This window comes from Mirounga angustirostris, unplaced genomic scaffold (assembly GCF_029215605.1).
Source record: "Mirounga angustirostris isolate CCGP_5_RB_7025 unplaced genomic scaffold, mMirAng1.0.hap1 SCAF_1, whole genome shotgun sequence".
Taxonomy (NCBI): domain Eukaryota; kingdom Metazoa; phylum Chordata; class Mammalia; order Carnivora; family Phocidae; genus Mirounga; species Mirounga angustirostris.
This window is the reverse complement of record NW_026991709.1, coordinates 181,420,167-181,436,217: the sequence shown is the minus strand read 5'-3', so window position 1 is coordinate 181,436,217 and position 16,051 is coordinate 181,420,167. Positions and strand designations below refer to the sequence as shown.

Below are 16,051 nucleotides of genomic sequence, written 5' to 3'. Positions count from 1 at the left end.
TGTCCTTCATTTAACAGCTGCATGAATTAATGGGATAATACTCATAGCTATCATATTCCATCCTACTAAACAGGTTTCATATTAAAGACAGTTGCTATCAAAAAGTCATCCTTAGCTCAGTCAGTTAAGCGTCCAACTCTTGATTTTGGCTCAGGTCATGATCTCAGGGTAGTGAGATCAAACCCTGCATCGGGCTCTGTGCTGAGAGTGGAGCCTGCTTAAGATTCTCCCTCTCCTTCTGCTCCTTCTACCCCTGCTTGTATGCTCACTCTCTCAAAAAAAAAAAAAAAAAAATCTTTAAAGTTACTCTTTGAGTAACATGACCACATATTTTATTGTTTAAAATGAGACAGTTTTGAGAGGACTGCTATTGGGATTGCTATATGGGATTGCTATTAATAACAGTTCTGGAATAATAGACATATCTATGTCTGTCCCAGGCAAACCAATAGGGATGGTCATCTATGCTTAGAGACATATATGAAAATTTTAAAAAGATGATTCTTGAAACCTCCTATCCTGGTTTATGGGAAAACATATAATCTATTTCCTAAATGAAAAGTATTGTGTGAGAGGTCAGACCACAATTATCGCATAAGGAATGTGCTTCTTCTGGGACAAAGACCCCATGTCAAATTACAGCTACTACCCCAACCCTGTGCACACTGACATGTGGAGCATATCACTTACCACAGCAGCAAAAACCACGGCAACACAACAACCTCTGACCTGTTGGTGGGGATGTAAATTTGGTGCAGCCATGATGGAAAACAGTACGGAGGTTCCACAAATTTTTAAAATTAGAATTAGCATATGACCCAGCAATTCCACTTCTGGGTAATTACATGAAGGAAATGCAAAAACTAACTTGAAAATATATCTGTGCCCCCATATTTACCGCAGCATGATTTACAACAGCCAAGATACAAAAACAACTTGAGTGTCTGTCAATGGATGAATGGATAAAGAAGACATACACACACACACACACACACACACAGAACACTATTCAGCCATAAAAAAACAAGGAAATGCTGCCATATGCAATAAAATGGATGGACTTTAAAGGTATTATGCTAAGTGAAATAAGACAAAGAAAGACAAATACTGTATGATCTCACTTATGTGTGGAATCTAAAAAAACAACAAAACAAAACAAAACAAAGAACTCATAGGAACAGAGAACAGATTGGTGGTTGTCAGAGGCAGGGGATGTGAGGTAGGTAAAATGGGTGAAGAATAAATAAGTCATGCAGATATAATGCATAGTATGCTGACTATAGCTAATGATACTTTACTATATGCTTGAAAGTTGGTAAGAAAGTAGATCTTAGAAGTTCTCCTCACAAGAAAACAAAACAAAATAAAATTTCTAATTATGCGTTGGTGATAGATACTAACCAGATTTAATTTGGTGATCATATCCCAATATATACACATATGAATCATTATGTGAAACCAATAAAGTGTCATATGTCCACTATATCTCAATTCAAATATATAAATATATATGATGACAACATCTACCCATGTTTCTTATGAGCCAGACACTGTAATAAGACCTAGGTCACTCCCCCCATCAAACTCATGGGTAGATACTACTGATATCCCATATTTTACAGATGAGAAAATGGAGCCCTATAGAATTTAAAACATAGCTAGTAAGGGGGTAGAGCAAGACTTGAAACCAAGGCTGTCTCCTCCAGAACTCACCTCCTTAAATACCACCACATGCCTCCCAGAAGATATCACTGAGAGGTGACAGTTAAACTGGACCAAGATGGATGGGCGATAATTATAATGATAATGATCCCAGCTATCCATTAGTGAGATTCTGCTAAACTTTATACATACATGACTTCATTTCACTTCTTTCTCTCTCTTTTTTTTTTAAAGATTTTGTTTATTTATTTACTTGAGAGAGACTGAGAGAGCACACAAGCAGGGAGAGGGGCAGAGGGAATAGGAGCCCTAAGCCTGGAGCCCGACTCAGGGCTCGATCTCACAACCCTGAGATCATGACCTGAGCTGAAATCAAGAGTTGGATGCTCAACCAACTGAGCCACCCAGGTGCCCCTTCATTTCACTTTCATCGCTACCCTGGGAAGCAAGTATTATTACCTAACCCATTTTACAGATGGGGAAACTGAGGATTCTAGAGGTTAAGTCACTTGCCTCAAGCCACACAGCTAGCATGGGGAAGGCTCAGGATGTGAACTTAGCACCAATTCCAGAGTGATCACTGGGTTAGAAGACACTCTGTGGAGGAAAGAACATGGACGGAGGCAGGAAAAAAAGTGATGTGGCCACACAGCAGAAAATAAGCACAAAGCAGGGGACAGTGGGGGAAAGACAGACCATGTCAAACACAAGTGGCCATGGGAGTTTCACCTGAATCCACTGAACAGGGAAACATAGTAAGGAATTCTGGGCAAGAGGAAAGGCATGAAGGGATCTAGATTTTCTCATGTTTATGATGCTCATGTGTAGGTTATTTATAAAGAAAATATATATTTATGTGAAGCTGCTTTTCAGTGCTACATCTAGCACCTGAAGACTGGGAACAGTTTGAGTTTTGCATATCAAATACTTTAGCACTGTTATTTTTCCCCTGTTATCCACATCCCATCTGCTTCTTTCTCCCCATACTGAAGTGACTGGTATATTCACTCAAATAAAAGCCTGAAGACAAAAAGTATTCTAATACTTGGCCCACATTTAATTTGAGAGAACAACAGACTCAACAAATCCTTTAGCTTGTTCCAGGTCAAATGAAAGTAAAAAAAAAAAAACATAATTTGGGTAGCTTGTTGCTCATCTGGTTTTCATCCTAAGGTAGATCAAGCAATATGTTTTGTTTTTTTTTTTAACTTTCTCAATTCATTTCTTGATTTTTGTAAGTAACCTAGAAAACTCAAGTGGAGCCTTAGTATTATTTATGAACTTCTGTTAAACACTGCCAACTCCTGTATCAACCACCTTAGGGAATAGCGTAGCATCTTAAAAGCGTAATTCCTTAGGTAATATTTATTCTGTTGCAATGTCAAAAAAGAATGGTTTTCATTTTCTTTCAAAATTAATCAACTTTTGATTTCATATATACCACCATCTTCCATCAACCAACAGCACAAAAGTAATACATTCATTATCAAATCATCTGACGAGCTGTACACTAAATATAGTTTAACACTTGGGTATTATTGCAAAATCACTGAGCATTCTTATTTCTTATCTGCTGTTGATGTTTTTAATAACTGTTATTATATTCCTTTTATTATACCTCAGAACATGTGCTCAGTTTGGACCAAAAATGAAGAAAGAAAAGAAGAAAGGGAAATTGGTGAGTGCCTCATTTGTGTAAGGCATGTGCTGCATTTGCATGTTTTTTATCTGACTCATTCCTTGAAGTGTGTGTTCTAATCCTCAAGTTTACAATCAAGTCAGTTATGGCTGAAGTAATCAAAACAGAGCTGGGGGGGAGAGGTCTGTTCTGACTGCACAGTCCATGCTCAATCTAAGCCAGGAAGCAGAGTGGCCATTTTCCTCCAAATTCTATATGCTGTGGAGAATATAGAACCTTCCCCTCTTCCTAAGTGTGCCTTGAGACTCTACCTCCCTGTCTCTCTTGCCGTTCACTGCGATCACCTGAGGAGCTTCAGCCAACAGAACATGAGCCGAAGCAATGTGGCCCATGCAAAATCCCTACGTGGAATCCATCATGCTCTTTTCACCTGTTAAGTGGCTGGAATGAACACAACTGCCAGGTAATGTCTGAGAACCATGTGCTGGAGAGAGGAGAACAGAATGACAGGAGGCTCGATCTGTGAGTCAGCACTTAGAGGCAAACCAAGATGACCACGTTGGACTTCTACATGATTAAGAAATAACCTCTTTATTTTTTAAGCTACTGGGAATTTGGCAGCTTATGGGTTACAGGTGCTAGCATCACCTAACATGCTGAAACAGAAAAAAAATAATCTAAGTCACAATAAGAAATAACACAGCCAATCTGGGAATTACCATACAACCATTAAAACAATGTTTTTGAAAAAAAACTTAACACTTGGGTAATGTTCATGTAATAATGTAAAATTTTTTAAGTAGAATTACAAAACTGTATGCATTGTATTTTCCCAAATTTAAGAACAAACACTCTCTCAATTATGTTTATGTGCATATGTACACAGGAATTAATGTTGCTGGCTGAATGAATGCGTAAGAAAAATGGAGGGAAATATGTTAATATGAAGGCAGGTTAACTCTGGATAATGGGTGTTTTTACGTCTTTGTACTTTTCTGTATTTTTTAAATAAAAATAATTGAGCACATTATTTTTATAATCAGAAGAGATCTATCTGTTTACATATAAGATTTCATTAAAAGGCCACTATATCCAGACAGATAATACAGAGCTAGTTCCTATGCCCACTGAGCCCAGGCAAAGCTGTTCTACACTTACAACCCTATAAACCACCCTCTGGACATTCAGAGCTATCAAGCTGTACCCTGGGTGAGTGAAAGACCCCAAGGAACAATAATTCAGAGGAAAATCCTGGGAAATGAGACCATGTGGCAACATAGCTTCTTTGTTCATTCACAATGAGGTAGCTCTAAAAAACAAGTTAATAAATAACTCCATTAACAACACACTGAGAAAACAGAAAGTAAAATTATGTCAGTTCCCGTGGATACACAATCATGGGCATGCAGAGCTCTGATGCTATTCAGAACCAGTCCCTAAAGGAAAACCTTTCCCTCTGGTGTAAATGAAGATCACATACATCCTGCTTACTGAAGGCTCAACATGATGCCAGGCACATGGCAAGAGGCCAAAGGTTAAATGCCACCACTATTATTTGTACTGGTTAAAACGTGAGGAGAATAATTAATCCTTGCTTTACTATACTGCCAAAATTCAAGTTGAGGCATTGACTTTCAAAGTCCTGTTCTCATTAGTTTCTCAGGAAAGTGCACAGGAAACAATATGCACTTCCATAAAGCCTGCCTGCCCACACACAACCTGTCTTATCTTGCCCTGCACTCTATAGGTTTCCTGCTGCTTTTACCCAGGGACCACCACAGGACAATTAGGGAAAAGATGCTCTAGCACAGAGAAATTCTAAGGAGATAAGCAGAGAAGCCCATTTATATTTTCAGACTCAGGAAGAAGAGCAAGGAACATTTTATAAAATGGGGGATGTCTTTGGAAAAATAAGTACAATAGGAAATAATACTAAAAGCTACAAATTGTTGAATGGGTTCCTCTTCATAAGGACAGTTAAGGAAAGCCTTTAATGTCAATTAAGGTGTTTCTTTAAGGATCATTTATAAGTAAACATGATCATGAGCAAGTGACCATATTCTGAGTAACAATAATATTTATTGAGCATTTATTATGTCCCAGGACCTATATGCTAAGCATTTTTTGTCTGGATGAGTTAGAGTTCCTGGCAGAAAGCAACAAAAATTAACTCTAGCTGAAATAAACATGAAGTAAATCACAGAAAAGATACTGGGGAGGTGCAAGAAGGAGGTGGGAGAATCAGTCGCAGAAAATAGGAAGGCATCAAAGGGGTCTAACAGGAGCCAGGAACACAATCAGATCTCACCACAGGAACCACCCATCTCACGAGGACACCGTCATTACTCCTAGAAAGCAGACACTGCTTCAACCTCTGATGGGCCACACTCCCATGCTTGCTTCTTTGCACTCCTGATTGCAGATTCGTAACAATGGACGGCTGATATGAATGTAAAATGAAGATTTACTCCACAGAAATCAATGTTATTCTCACCCATCCTTATAAGACGATCATGACCATCATCTCAGCACAAAGGATAGGTGTTCCTAACCATGAAATGTGATATGACAAAGCCACAAAATCAAGGTTTGCCATGTATTTAATTGCCTATAGGATTAATAGTACATGTCAATCAGTAGTCAATGGGCAGCAGTTTCCTTTTTATATAAAATACAATTCCTTAATGCTGTAAGTAATTCACTAGGCTTTAGGATGTGATTATATAAAACTCAAAGAATAAGTTATCATATTGACAAATGGAGACATGTTGTAGCTGAAAGCAATCCAAAGCTAACTAAGTTCAATAAAAGCTCCTTATCTCCATTTTAGGATGCATGTCATTAGCTCAGAGAAGATTAATTTTTCCATTCATATTTCAATTTCTTTCCTGGCAAAAAATAAAACTGTGACTTTTTGAATTACAATCTTCTTGCTTAATCAAATGTTGAGAGTCTCACATCAACATGATTGGAATAATTAATAAATTATGCCGACTCCTAAAACTAAAAGGTAGTAGTCCTAGATAAGTTTCATCTATACTTATATGCAATTACTCCATTGGGACAGGCTTTCAAGTTACATGACAGACACATTCTTTCATTCATCTTTAAAGAGAAGTGAAAGGCAACGTAAAGAGTAGTTATGCATACAGTAGGTACTCCATAATTATCTATTGATTTTATACATTAAATTTAATTACAGGAGGAAAGCGTAATTAATAAGCCTTCTGAGAAAACTGTATACAAGGGGCACAATGCCCTCCCTAAAGCATGATTACAAAAGGTAGTTCATACAAACTGCTGCAGAAATGAATATTACCCACATATTAAAAACTTAATTCACCAAACCAGATTTACTCTCTCAATCAGACATAAGTCTATTTTCTATGCAAGAAAATGAGGCTCTCACTCAATATCTTATCATTATGAATTGTGTTTCACAAAAAGGTTTGCATTACCCATTTCAAACAAGTGCTCAAATGAACAAGCTTTCTATATGGCAAAACATTCTACTGCCCAAAGAGATACAACAAAATGAATCATTAAGAAAATATCTGCAGATTACACAGTTTCTATAAACTGTGCCTTAGAACTTGCCACATCTAGTTTTAATTCAATCTTCTAATTTATTAATATGCATTTTCCATCTTCAACATGCTGACTCAATGCATAAAAATCTCCCAAGGATATCATCATTAAGTTAGCAAAGAGGAAAAATGCTTGGGGAGGAGATTAAATCTAATCTGGCTGGGTAGAAATCCTATCTTTGTCATTTACTAGCTGTACAACTTTGGCAAGTTTTTAACCTCAGCCTTACCTGTTTCGTTGCTTAGCAAAATCACAACACTACACTAACAATGGCAATATTTAGGGAAGGAAGGGAAGATGGTGTTGTAGGAGGAGGTTCCCAGTCTCATGTTGATCCATGAATACAATTAGATAATTACTATATCATCCTAAATACCCCAAGAACCTATCTGAGGACTGGCAGAACAAACACCACAACTGAGGGTAGGCCACATTGAGGAGGACAGGAAGTGCACAGGTACTGCCTGGGAGAGAAACAGATTGGGACCACTGTGGTGGAGGAGAGCCATAGTTGCAGAAAGGGGCAAGAAAGAGACTAGCACACAGGGGAACATACGGGGAAGGCGAATCCCCTGGGAAATTAGCTTGGAGGGTGAGAGAGCCCAAATTTCATGGGTGCTTGTAACCAGTGGGGCTTGAAGCCTGGAATTTTGAAGGTCAGCGTGCTTGGCTCTGGGAGAGCTCGGAGGACATTGGGGCTGCTCTTGGAGAAAAGGCAGGGCAAACAGCCAACAGACCTACAGCATGGGAACAGGGATCTGAAGGGCACCTGGGGCACACAGTGGGGAGGTTAATTCCTCATCTCAGAGCTCTGAGGCTTCAAGCCCCACTGGTGAGAAAATCAATAAGGAAACAATGGCTTTGAATGAAACACTGGAATGGATGGATTTAACAGATATATTCAAAACATTCCATCCTAAAACAGCAGAATATACATTCTTTTCAAGTGCACATGGGACATTCTCCAGAAGAGATCACATATTAGTCCACAAAATAAGCCTCAACAGATTCAAGAAGAATGAAGTCATACCATGCATCTTTTCTGACCACAACGGTATGAAACTAGAAATCAACTACAAGAAAAAATCTGGAAAGACCACAAGTACACGGAGGTTAAATAACATGTTACTAAGCAATAAATGAATCAACCAGGAAATAAAAAAATTAAAAAGTGCATGGAAACAAAGGCACATGAAAACACAATGGTCCAAAACCTTTAGGATGCAGCAAAAGCAGTTTTAAGAAAGAAGTTTATAGCAATACAGGCCTACCTCAAGAACAAGGAAAATCTCAAATAAACAATCTCACCTTATACCTTAAAGAAGCTAGAAAAAGAACAAAAAACAAAACCCAAAACCAGCAGAAGGAAGGAAAAAATAAAGATTGGAGTGGAATTAAGTGATATAGAAACTAAAAAAAATAATAGAACAGATCAATGAAACCAGGAGCTAGTTCTTTGAAAAGATCAACAAAATTAATAAACCTCTAGCCAGATTCATCAAACACACACACACACACACACACACACAAAAACACAAGAAAGAACTCAAACAAAACCACAAATGAAAGAGGAGAAATAATAACCAACACCACAGAAATACAAAGGATTATAAGGCAATATTATGAAAAATTACATCCCAACAAACTGGACAACCTAGAAGAAATGGATAAATTCCAAGAAACCTATAACCTACCAAAAATAAAACAGGAAGAAAGAGAAAATTTGAACAGACTGATAACCAGCAATGTAATTGACTCAGTAGTGAAAAAAAACTCAACAAACAAAAGTCCAGAACCAGATGGCTTCACAGGCAAATTCTACCAGTTACAGGAAAGTTAATCCTTATTCTTCTCAAACTATTCTAAAAAACAGAAAAGGAAAGAAAATTTCAAAATTCATTCTATGAAGCCAGCATTATCCTGATACCAAAACCAGATAAAGACATCACCACAAAAGAGAACTACAGGCTAATATCCCTGATGCACACAGATGCAAAAATACTTAGTAAAACACTAGCAAACAAAATTCAACAATACATTAAAAAATCAGTTGCCACAATCAAGTGGGGTTTATTCTTCAGCTGCAAGGGTGGTTCAGTATTCATAAATCAATCAACATGATACATCACATGAACAAGAGAAAGGGTAAGAACCATATGATCATTTCAATAGATGCAGAAAAAGCATCTGACCAAGTACAACATCCATTCATGATAAAAACCCTCAACAAAGTAGGTTTAGAGGGAACATAATTTGACATAATAAAGGTTATATATGAAAAACCCACAGCTATGAGCCTCACCAATAGGGGAAAACTGAGAGCTTTGCTCCTAAGGTCAGGCACAAGACAAGGATGTCCACACTCACCACTTTTATTCAACATAGCACTGGAAATCCTAGCCACAGCAACCAGACAACAAAAAGAAATAAAAGGCATCCAAACCAGTAAGGAAGAAGTAAAACCTCCACTATTTGCAGATGACATGATACTATATATAGAAAACCCGAAAGACTCCACCAGAAAGCTGCTAGAACTGACACACGAATTCAGTAAAGTTGCAGGATGCAATATCAATGTATAGAAATCTGTTGCATTTCTATACACCAATAATGAAGCAGCAGAAAGAGAAATTAAGAAAATAATCCCATTTACAGTTGCACCAATAATAAGACATGTAGGAATAAACCTAACCAAAGAGATCAAAGACCTATACTCTGAAAACTATAAAACACCAATGAAAGAAACTGGAGACAACACAAAGAAATGGAAAGGTATTCCATACTCATAGATTAGAATATTGCTAAAAATGTCTATACTAAAAAAAAGTCTATATACCCTAAGCAGCCTACACATTTAATGCAATCTCTATCAAAATACCAAAATTTTTCACAGAACTAGAAGAAACAATTGTAAAATCTGTACGAAACCACAAAGACCCCAAATAGTCAAAATAATCTTAAAAAAGAAAAGCAAAGCTGGAGGCATCTCAATTCCAGACTTCAAGTTATATTACAAAACTATAGTGATCAAAATAGTATACTACTGGCACAAAAACAAACACACAGATTAACAGAACAGAAAAAGAAAACTCAGAAATGAACCCAAAGCTAGATGGTCAGTTACTCTGACAAAACAGGAAAGAATATCCAATGGAAAAAAGACAGTCTCTTCAACAAATGGTGTTGGGAAAACCGGACAGCAACATGCAAAAGAATGAAACTGGACTACTTTCTTACACCATACACAAAAATAAATAACAAATGGATTAAAAACCTAAATGTGAGACCTGAAACCATAAAAATTCTAGAAGAGAAAACAGGCAGCAATTTCTCTGACATTGGCCATAGCTACTTCTAGATATATCTTGAGGCAAGGGAAACAACACAAAAGCAACAATAAACCACTGGAACTACATCAAAATAAAAAGCTCCTGCACAGTGAAGAAAACAATCAACAAAACTAAAAGTCAACTTACGGAATAGGAGAAGATATTTGCAAATGATATACCCGATAAAGGGTTAGTATCCAAAATATTTAAAGAACTTAATACCAGAACACAAATAATCCAATTAAAAAATGGGCAAAATATTAAGCTCCACTCAAAACCCACTTTTTATATTAATTTCCTAAATATCACCCTTAACTAGAATGACTTGCTAATGTGTCTCAAAAGAGAAAATACATCTTTTAAGCCATGCAACTGGATATTTGAAGTGACATTTCATTTGTCATAGCATAACAAGTAAGGTTATTAAATGTGTAACTGTTAGCAGAAGAAAGATTCTAACATCTGGCTGGATTATGTTGGTATAGACAAATTCTGTTAAGAAGCAAAAAAAAAAAAAAAGGGCACACATGAATACACATTTTTCCAAAGAAGACATACAGATCACCAATAGCCAACAGACACATGAAAAGATGTTCATCATCACTTAGTATCAAGGAAATGCAAATCAAAACCACGATGAAATATCACCTCACACTTCTCAGAATGGCTAAAATCAACAATACAAGAAACAATGGGTGTTGGGGAGGATGTGGAGAAAAAAGGAACCCTTGTACACTGTTGGTGGGAATGCAAACTGGTGTAGCTACTGTGGAAAACAATATGGAGGTTCCTCAAAAAGTTAAAAATAGAGCTACTCCATGACCCAGCAATTGCAGTACTGGGTATTTACCCAAAAAATACAAAACAAAAACAAAAACAAAACAAAAACAAAACAAAAATACTAATTCCAAGGGATATGTACCTTTCTATGTTTACTGCAGCAATATTTACAATACCTAAGATATGGAAGCAGCCCAGGTGTCCATCAATTGGTGAATGGATAAAAAAGATGTATATACATTTATACACATACATATATATACACACACATATATATATATAATGGAATATTATTCAGCCATAAAAAAGAATAAAATCTTGTGATTTGCAAGGACATGAATGGAGCTAAAGAGTTATCATGATAAGCAAAATCAGTTAGTTAGAGAAAAACAAATACCCTATGATCTCACTCATATGTGGAATTTAAGAAACAAAACAAATGAGCAAAGGGGAAAAAAAGAGAGGCAAGTCAAGAAACAGACTCTTAATGATAGAGAATAAATTAATGGTTACTGGGGGGAAATGGGCTAAAAAGGTGATGGGGATCAAGGAGTGAACTTGTCGTGATGAACAGGAGGTGATGTGCGGAAATACTGAGTCACTATATTGTACACCTGAAACTAATATAACACTGTATAACTAACTGGAATTAAAATAGAAAATTAGAGGAAAAAAATGATAATTAGAGGAATCTCAGATGGGTAAGTAGGGGGAGATAAGAGAAAGTTTGGAGCAACTGAAAGATGACAAATTCCATTTGGACCAGGAGAAATGGAGACATCCGTAAACAGACGGCCCATAGGCAACCAGGAATGTGGGTTCAGACACAAAGAAAGAGCTTTGTGAGGTAATCCATACAGAAAATCCTGGAAATCATAGGCATGACTACTACCAACATTTGTTTTCAAAAAAAAATTTTTTTTTTAAAGATTTTATTTATTTATTTGACAGAGAGAGACACAGCGAGAGAGGGAATACAAGCAGGGGGAGTGGGAGAGGGAGAAGCAGGCTTCCCGCCGAGCAGGGAGCCCGATGCGGGGCTCGATCCCAGGACCTGGAATCATGACCTGAGCCAAAGGCAGACGCTTAACGACTGAGCCACCCAGGCGCCCCTGTTTTCAAAATATTTTATATATATCATTGTATTTCAAACACATCCAAATATGAATAAAGTAGAAAGGTAAACAAATACATTTCAATCATTTACAAACTTCTCAAATTAAAAAATGAACTCTCTTAACACATGATCCAGAAAATACTGATTCTCACATCTCTGATTTGTCTATAAATTTGAATCATGACAGCCGTGAATATCTTGGAATCATATGCTGATAATGATGATGATGGTAGCACTAAACTCTTATATAACACTTACCATATGTTAAGTATATTGTCCTTCTCTGTAATTTTTCTCCTTTAAAATATAATTGTAGAGTAGATGTTCCGTTTTCAGGGCAATCAGATATACATGTCATCCAGCTTTAACCTTAACTTCAAATCTATTTAATAAAACTTGTGCTATTGGTTCTTGTCTATATTGTAGCAACAAGCAAGTCAATGCTGTGAAGTTTTGCCAGATTTTTCTTGTTTTTCTCTCTCTAGCCAATCTCAGTGACTTTTATATTTACAATCTACTCATTTCATTTTTAACCAACTAGACTTGGTACCATCTCTTCTTCCAATACTTTAAATATTCCCTCTGATCAAAACTGTCTATTATACAACAAAAGCCAGAGGAGACCTTCTTCCTCCAAAACTCCTCAGTGAGTAAGAGAAGGCTGACTCATTCATTCAGGAAATGGGGGGCTTGGATTAGTGCTCTAAATTCCCTTTCGCTCTAAACAGGATCGGAGAAGCACTCCTATGGCCACACCACTTAAATGAGTATCACAGGTAGCACGGGCCAAGGTACAGACACAGCTGGGTCAATCTCAATCCTTTTATCCACTTTGATTTTCTTAAAACCCCTCCTCAAGAACCAAAATGGCTTTTTGAAAAGTTTATTTTAATGTTTTTAACTTTACTTCTATTTAAACTTGCTTTATTGCCTGTATCTTTCCCTGCCTTCACTCAGGCCCCAGTATATAAATGCCACCTTGTTATAATTCCAGCAAAGCAAAAATTCTGTCTTACAAACACAGTATACAATGCCCAACCACAAGGCAGTGGCTGAATAAATGCTTATAAAACAAACCAGTGACCAAGAAGTCAATTAGTTTAGTAAGCCCAAAAATCTCCATTGGAAATCTGAAAGATAAGCCCTCTCTGTTGTGGTATGCCTAACTGGGGAAGGGATAGTAATCAGGTGGCTTCCAGAATTCCCTGAGGGACCCTTGGACCTGGAATACTAGTATGTCAGCACATTTGTGGAAATAATGGGGAAAATGAAGACCAAAGACCGACTTGAACTTCACATTTCTTTGTTCTCATTACCCATTCCCTAAACCACAGGAGTATAAAACAAAAATGACCCTTTCATGTAAAATGGTCGGAATACTAACGTTTACTGAGTCTATTCCCACAATGCACAGAGGAGCTCTCATCTAGGTGTTGGTTGAATTTTACCATTTTTTTTCCACCATGAAAACCAATTTTGATAGTTTTTGAAAATGAAACCAATTTCTATTTCTTAAACTATAAGTCACTCTCAATTTCTACATTGAGCATCTGAAAATCACAAATTAATTTCCTTCTAGAATGTAAGTTCTGAAAAGAAAGAGGGCTTGCTTATCTTCCACAGCTGTAGCCATGGTGCCTAATACATGTGGCTGACAATCAATAAATATTTGTTGAAGGGAAGAATAAACATGCATTTCAACTGACATAACATAGAAAGGATCTGGCATATAAGCATCTGGTGGAACTCTGTAAGGGAGATAAAAGAACAATTACTAGCTGAAGTACCTCATTCCTTACTCTTAAAAGAGCATAGAAAATTAGGAGATTGAAAATGGAGCCCGCCTCTATCTTGCACTCTCAAACTTTTGCTACAGCTGCCTGGCAAGGGCAGTTAGCAGATGCTCCATTCTTTATTTCTGGTGGGAAGCCACCACTCTCCAAAGCTGCAGGCAAAGAATACACATGTACTTCCTTCCAGTGTCCAGATCTATGCTGTCCAATATGGTAGCCACTAGCCCCATGTATCCATTGAGCACCTGAAATGTGGCTAGTGTGAAAGGAGATGCACTGGAAATGTAAAATACAAACCAGATTCCTCAAGAGCAGGACAGAAACCAGATGTACACAATCCCACTGATAATTCTTTTACATTAATTACATGTTGAAATGACAATAGTTTGGATATACTGGGGTGAGATATACTGGGGTAAACAAAATATATTACTAAAATTAATTTCACCCATTTCTTTTTAGTTCTCTTAATATGACCTAGAACATTGTTACTTATGTGGCTCACGTTCTATTTCTACTGGACAGTGCTAAACCAGACTGACAGTAAGAGAGTCTGAATACCACTAGAAGGAATATTCGTGGAAAAAACAGCTGGATCTGATTCCTAATTTCTCAATCTATAATTGGGAAATAAGGTAGATTTTCTACCACATATCAATGTATAGTCTCCCTTAAAGGCTCACAACAGCACTTGGAGGATAACACAGTAGCTTTGATTTCTAGATAAGGAAACTGAAGCACAAAAAGGAAGGCACTTATACAAAGTTACAGAGCTGGTAAATGGGAGGGCAAAACCCCGATGCAAAGTCAGCCTGGCTTCCAAATGCATGCACGCTCCAGTCACTCAGAGAGAAATTTCTTCATGTTCTAGAGGCTTAAATAAGGATGCCAACCATTTTTCCTGCCTTACCTTGCTGTGGGCTTCTCTTTGACACTCTAAACTATTCACCCTTATTTCTCCCAGCCACTAACCCACAGATCAAGAGAACCAAGTGAAACAGTGGTGGAAAAATTCAGAAAAATTACAGAGTGACATCCCATACCCTGCTATCTTGTAAAAAAGAACCAAGTTTTCCTAATTGGGCTTTTTAGCCTTTATAATTCAAAAGCTCTCCATCGTATCTGTCGCCATTAGTATAACCCACTACAAAGAAATTTACCTACTGGTTCACTGCTACCTGTGAGGTCACTAATTTGGGCAAGTGTTATTTCACCTGTTGTGAATTAGCTTACTTAGTTTCTTAGCAGCCTCCAGAGCTTCCTTTGCAGTGTCTGCTACAAAGAATCTTTGAACTCTGACTCCGTGGTCAGACATCAGTTTCTTGCTCTGGTATTCCTGCAGGTTCAGCCATCTTCGCAGGGTTAACTGAACTGCCTAGAGAAATTGAGAGAGAGAGAGGTAAGAACACTTAAAAATAACAAGAAAAATAACAGGCAACACATGTAGCCAGTCTTACAGGTACCCTCAAATGACAATCAGCAACAGAGGTTTTTTTTAAAAGGAAAAAAACAAAACTACAAATTCTTCATGCTTGTTTTTCTAATCAAAAATGTTAAGGACAACTACACACACAACAAATGGATGCAGGTTTAAAGAAATGGTGAGAACTGAATAGGGTCTATCCTCAAGTTAACAAGAATGTGCCAATGTCAATATCCTAGCTTTGACACTGAACTGAAACTAAGTAAGATGTCAACATGAGGGCAAGAGGGGGAAGGGTACATAGGACTGTTGCACTTCATTTGCAGTTCCCTATGAGTCTGTAAGTATTTAAGAATAAAAGGTTATTTTTAAAAACGTTAAGAACTCAGGGCGCCTGGGTGGCTCAGTCGTTAAGCGTCTGCCTTCAGCTCAGGTCATGATCACAGGGTCCCGGGATCGAGCCCCGCATCAGGCTCCCTGCTCCGCAGGAAGCCTGCTTCTCCCTCTCCCACTCCCCCTGCTTGTGTTCCCCCTCTCGCTGTGTCTCTCTCTGTCAAATAAATAAATAAAATCTTTAAAAAACAAAAAACAAAACGTTAATTCTATAGGATATGCCTCCCCCCATTATATAGGATATGCCTCCCCCCATTGCCAACCCAAATAAAGCTCATAGCATTATTTTAATAACTGTGTGCACATCGTTAATCATTGTAAGGTATC

The 16,051-nt window shown here is 37.4% G+C and overlaps 1 protein-coding gene across 3 annotated transcripts in view; it reads right to left on the bottom strand.

Moving 5' to 3' along the window:
* Window positions 1-16,051, bottom strand: part of SUCLG2 (succinate-CoA ligase GDP-forming subunit beta) — a 378,288-nt gene that overhangs the window by 312,978 nt on the left and 49,259 nt on the right. For all 3 annotated transcript variants that reach the window (XM_054504644.2, XM_045861999.3, XM_064593921.1), the window contains exon 2: window positions 15,142-15,283. In XM_054504644.2, coding sequence (XP_054360619.1) covers window positions 15,142-15,283 — 142 coding nt within the window. The remainder of the gene's footprint in view (window positions 1-15,141; window positions 15,284-16,051) is intronic.